This window comes from Penaeus vannamei, chromosome 31 (genome assembly GCF_042767895.1).
Source record: "Penaeus vannamei isolate JL-2024 chromosome 31, ASM4276789v1, whole genome shotgun sequence".
Taxonomy (NCBI): domain Eukaryota; kingdom Metazoa; phylum Arthropoda; class Malacostraca; order Decapoda; family Penaeidae; genus Penaeus; species Penaeus vannamei.
In genome coordinates, this window is record NC_091579.1 from 11549900 (window position 1) to 11556365 (window position 6466).

The 6466-nt window shown below is 37.4% G+C and overlaps 1 protein-coding gene across 3 annotated transcripts in view; it reads right to left on the reverse strand.

Annotated features, from left to right (window-relative positions):
- Window positions 1-2494: 2494 nt before the first annotated feature.
- LOC113820212 (pneumococcal serine-rich repeat protein) overlaps window positions 2495-6466 on the reverse strand; it is an 86064-nt gene continuing 82092 nt past the window's right edge. For all 3 annotated transcript variants that reach the window (XM_070143858.1, XM_070143857.1, XM_070143859.1), the window contains one exon: window positions 2495-6466. This exon is cut by the window's right edge and continues 1813 nt beyond it. In XM_070143858.1, coding sequence (XP_069999959.1) covers window positions 5364-6466 — 1103 coding nt within the window. In that variant the 3' untranslated portion in view covers window positions 2495-5363.

The window sequence follows — 6466 nt, forward strand, 5'->3', positions numbered from 1 at the left end:
TTCAATAAAGTACATATTTCAGATGCTTTTATTTAATCCTCATTGACTATAAACACACATATTAGTATCATTATGATTGTAGCTATTATTATATTTTTTATTATTATTATTATCATTATCATTATTAGGATGATGATGATGATGATGATTATTATTATTATTATCATTATCATTATCATATCTATTGTTATTACTATCATCATTATTATGATGATAATGATGATGATTATTATTATTATCATTGTTTTCGTTACTATTGTCACTATTATCCTTATTGTTATCATTATTCTCTTCCTCATAACCATCATTATCAACATTGTTATATCCTTATCATCATCATTATTTTCTTTTTATTATTTTTATCCTTGTTATTGTTGATGTCATAATTATCATCATTATCATCATTATTGGTATTGCTATCATTACCATTACTGTTATCATTATTGTTATTACTATTATCATTATCATTACTATCATATTTATTATCATCATCATTATCATCAACATTATCATTATTGGTAATGTTATCATTATTAATATCATTAACATTATTTTTATTGTTACTATTGTTATTCTGTATTATCATTACTATCGCTGTTATTATTATCACTATCATCATCATTATCATCATTGCTGTTATTATCGTTATCATCCTTATCATTTTTATTATTATCATTAATATTTATATTATTATTATTATTGTTGTTGTTGTTCCTGTTGTTGTTGTTTGTATCATCACCATTATCATTATCATCATCATTATCATTATTATTATTATTATCATCATTATTATTATTATTATTATTATTATCATTATCCTTAATATCATCATTATCATTATTATTGTTATTACTATTATTATTATTATTATCATTATTGTTATTATTTTTATCATTATTATTATTATTATCCTTTATATCATCATTATCATTATCATCATTAGTATCATAATCATCATTATCATTATTATCATTATCCTGAATATAATCATATCTATCATCAATATTATCATTATTACTGCCATTATCATTATCATCTTTATCATTATCATTATTGTTATTATTATCATAATTTTTATTGCTATCATTATCCTTATTATAATCAATATCCTTGTTGTTGTTAGTATTATTTCATTATTATTATCATTGTTATTATTTCCTTTATTTTTATCATTATCATTATAATTGTTGTTCTTATAACCATCATTATCATTACCATTATTATGATTATGATTATCATTATCACTATTATCATTACCATCATTATCATATTATCATAACTATTATTATTGCATTGTTATTATCATTATTATAATATTTATTTTTGTATATTATCAATATCATTATTATTATTATCATTATCATTATTATCATTACTAACATTATTATTATTATCATCATTTCCATTATTATCACTATCTTTATTGTTCCTATTATCATCATTCTTATTTCATTATTATCATTATTGTCAATATCATTCTTCTTAATATTATTGTTACTGTTATCATAATTGTTATTATCATTATTATTGTTTTAATTACTACTATACTTTATCATCATCGTTATCATTCTTATTATCATTCTTACTAGTAGCTTGATTGTCATTAATGTCATTATTATTAACGTTCTTCTCATGATCATCATTATCATTATTATGAATATCATTGTTAATATTATCTTTATTATTATTTCATTATCACTATCATTATTATTGTCGTTGTCGCTGTTGTTGGTAGTGCTGTTGTTATTATCGCTATTATCATTATTATCTTTTTTTTATCTTATTCGTTTCTCTTATTGTTATCATTATCTTTATTATTACTATTATTATTATTATTATCATTATTATTGGTAACATCACTATTATCACTATTATTATTACTCTTATTGTTATCATTATCGTTATCATTACTATTATTGTTATCATTATAATCATTATTATTATTAATATTATTATCATTATCATTATCATAATTATCATTATATCCACCATTGTTATAATTATTATTATTATCATTATCATTATTATCACTGTTCATATTATTATTGTTTCTATGACTGTAATCATAATTATCATTATTTTTTTCGTTATCATTATCATTATTATCAATTCCTTTATCATTGCCATCATCATCAGCCTCATCACCTCCATCATCATAAGCATTTAGTATCATTATCTTCACATCTGTCATCACTATCCTCCTCTTCCTCTTTTTCCTCCTCCTCCTCTTCCTCCTTTTTCCCCTCCTCTTCCTCCTTTTTCCCCTCCTCCTTTTTTTTCCCTCCTCCTCTTCCTCTTTTTCCTCCTCCTCCTCCTCTTCCTCTTTTTCCTCCTCCTCCTCTTCCTCTTTTTCCTCCTCATCATCTCTTCCTTCCTCATCATCATCTTTTTCCTCCTCCCCTTCCTCTTTTTCCTCATCCTCATGAACAAGAGGAATATATTTTATCACCATCACAAAAGGAATAACAATGAAAATAAGGAAGAAAACATTAGATCAAAGCGTAACTTTAATATACAAGCATATAAACCTTCGGGCAAGCAATATAAACAACAGGATGTACACATATTAAATGATACAAAAGTGACGCTGAACTTCAGAATTTCACATCAAAACATTTAAAAAGGAAAAAAATAATAATAACGGATATTCACATTTGAGTTTGATGTTTCAAGAATTTTAATATATATTTTTTTTAAATGTATTTTTTTTCTTCGTCAGATTTGAACGCATACGAAACAAAAGAGTATCGGATTCTGTGAGGCTCATGTGCCAAACAGAGTATTGAAACGAGTCTAAACTAACACGGACTATGCTAATTTACATATAGGTTCCATTAATTCCTAGCACTTATATTTTCTCTTTTTTCTTACTTTTGAAACATGTCATATGTAGTGTGTATCTTTTTCTGTTTTTTTTTTATATATCTATTATCTTTTTCATCTTTTAAAAAGGATTGGAAGTGTCATTGTATAAGCCAATTATGTGCATTCAAATTAACAGAATTTTCCATTTAGTTTATTTAGCTTATACATAATATTGCATCTGTACAAGAATCAAGTAAATGTACAAAATACATTGCAGTGTCATTATGACATTGCAAGAAATTAATTATACAGAAACAATTCAGTTATACATAAAACTAATTCACAACAGTATCAGTGATATAGAAGCAATTAATCTCTCATATAATAATTTACACGAATCAGGATATATACACAATAATCTTTAAAAAATATCAGAACCACTTTTTTTAGTGAGGATGCAGGCGGGGTGTGGACGGTGCAATACTGGAAGAAGAAAAAGGAGAAAAGGCAAAGAGGAAGATTAAAGGGGAAGATGAGGATGAAGAAGATGAAGAAGATGAAGAAGATGAAGAAGGAGAGGAGGGGGAGGAGGAGGAGGAGGAGGAGAAGAAGAAGAAGAAAAAGAAGAAGAAGGAGAAGAAGGAGAAGAAGAAGAAGAAGAAGAAGAAGAAGAAGAAGAAGAAGAAGAGGGTATATGATGGAGGACCAGAAGAAGAATGAGAATGAGAAGGAAGAAGAGGAGGAGAAGGATGGCGAAGAAAAAGAAGAAGAGGTATAAGAAGAAAAGAGAAAGGAAAAAAAAAAACAGGGAGGAGGTAAAGTGAGAGAAATGAAAAATGGCAAATCATCACTCATTGAAGAAAATGCAACACTGAAAAAAAAGAGTTAGAAAAAGACGACAAAGAAAAAAAATAAGAAAAAGCTAAAGTTCTCAAACTGTTGTACAGTAAAGAAGAAGAGGAAGAATAAGATGAATGCTAATAAGAAAAAGCAGCAGTAGAAGACGAACAAACAGACAGAGAAGAAAAAGAAAAAGGAAAAAAAAATCCAGTCACACCTTCCAGTAACACACGCCCCAGATACTCCCCCCGGGGCGTGTCTCCATCCCCACGCCCCCAAAACACCCCCTGCATCGTTCTGAATGAGTCCACGGGTTTCCATCTTCCCCGATGACGAGACATGAGCTCCGCCAATGGTCCCGCACCTTTCTCTACGGTCCAAGCAATCTTCCCATGACACGTTTTCTTCGTTTGGATGTTTTGCTTTGTTTGAACTGAGTGATGTATTCGTGAACGTGGATAAGGGTGGTTGGTTTGGCTTTTTCCTTTTCCGTGTTTTTATCCAGCGTTTCCTACATCTACAGTTGAAGCAGAATTCCCTTTGGATCCTTCTCTTGTCTTGGTGTTCTGGTTGTCGTGTTTTGTGCGAACGACGAATACTTATGTGAATATATATATATATATATATATATATATATATATATATATATATATATATATATATATATATATATATATATATATATATGTATATATATGCACGTATATGTAGTGTATAAGACCTCAGTTTCACGTTCCTAGTGCTAAACGCTTGCGAACGCCTCGACGCGTTGTGTGATATGCTCGACAGCACAGCTAAACCCGATCCTTCTCAACTACCTCTGGCCGGAGACTGTCTTCCCCCCAATACTCTCTATCCTTGGCTCTTGGATCACTTGCGCCAACACTTATCCGCGGAAAGTGCAACAGGCTGATCCATAGTGGTAACAGGTTCTAAGAGAGACTCGCCCACGCAGCCGCGCCCGACGCTCGACCTGATCTCTGTCGACGCAGGGAAGGCTGCTGGAGAGAGCGATTCCCTCTTGCTCAGCGCTTCGTCCTTCCCCTCACGACCCCGAGCAGGACAAGTTGCTCGTTCTGTTCAGGGGGACGAGCTGGCTTTCTTTTTCGCCTTTCTTTAAATCATGGAAATACATCGAAAAGTTCGACTGAATTGCGGTTTCCGCGAGGACTTGCTACGTCCTTCCTTGGTTTCTCTCTCGCTTGGAATCGTTAAGCTGATCGTAGCGAATTTTCTTCTGTTCTTTTTGCAAGGAAAATGATGGAAGGGTTATATATATATGTATATAATAGCTTTCCCTCGGTATATAATATATGTCTGGTTTTACCTCTCTGTTTCATAGACGGTTGGTCAAATTGTAAATGGTAATGTATAACTCTTTCTCTGCAGGGAAAAATCAAATTCATTGAGAGGTACGTTTGTAAAACAAAACAAATAAAGAAAAAGAAAGTTGAAATATGGGTAGGAGGAATTGGATATGTTGAATTCTGAGACGGCATTTTGCCCTTTACGCTCTAAGATCACAACTCATACGAGATGAATTTCGAACAGTGTATCACTGTGCAGTTTTTTCCGATGCTTAACGGCACTTACTTTTCTCTATACGTTTTATAGATAAGCATTCAACAAAAATCTATATTGTCTTGCATTTAGAGAATGAGACACTTACGTTCATTCTCTAAAGCCCTTTTTCATGAGTGATATTGCGTTCCCTTTCATCATAGATCGGCATACTCGGGTCCCCTGCAGACCTCGAAGTGGTCCAGGAACTGGAGGTGCTTCTCCGGAGGGAACAGCATCTGGCAGGAGGGGCACACGAGGTCCCGCCGCGTCATGGTGGCTACGCCGTCGTTGGCGGGCGCCGCCTTCGCCGCGTCTGGCCCCTGGCCCGGCCACCCCGGGGCGCCCACCCCCACGGGCGACCCGAGCGGCTCGCACTTGTTGCCCAGCTCGTAGCTCATGATGGCGGAGGAGATGTTCTTGGACGCCATGGAGCGGAGGTCCTCGCAGGGCCTCTGGTTGACCGCCGGCAGCGGCGACGTCGCGGCCGAGTTGGTGGCGGACGACAGGTTGGACGACGGCGGCGAGTTCACGGCGGGAGTATAGTTGAAGGTGGCGGTCGAGGACATGCTGTTGGGCGACGTCGGGCCGCTCGTGCTGTCCTCGTGCGACGCGCGACGCGCCTGGTCCAGCTGCTGGCCCGACACGGCCCGAGCGGTGCGCCACGGGAGGCCCGAACTCTGGCGATTGTTGGCCTGGCCGCCCATCAGCCTGACCCATGTCGAGTTGACCAGCTTACCCCCCTGCTGCCGCCCGGGAGTGCTGCTGCGCCCCGGGCTCTCGACGGACCACCAGTGCTCCTCCTTGACGACGTTCGAGGCCGGATGCTCCAGGATGGGCGGGCTCTTGACTCCCGACGGCGGCAGCGTTTGTCTGTACGACTGACCAGCAGATACAGAGTCTGGCGTCGGGCTCTTGACGGAGGAGGCGGAGGTGCCGCGCGAGGAGGGACACGGCTGGGGGCTGCGGATGCCATTCTGCTCGGGCCGGAGCGCGAAGAAGATCGCGCCGGGGATGCCTCGCCCCTCGGAGTTGAGCCCGAACGTGGTCAGGGACACCCCGGGCGAGGAGGAGCGCGACGACGTGGCCGACGAGTAGGTGGAGGCGCTGGAGGTCGGGTGCGCCCCCGCCGTCCCCGCCGCCGTCGTGGTCACGGTGATCGAGGCGAAGGCCGTCGAGCTGGCAGAGGCGGCCCCGGTCTTCGGCAGGCCGTTCGCCGCACTCGCGTTGGGCGCGGCGGCGGGGCCTGCCGAAGGGGGGT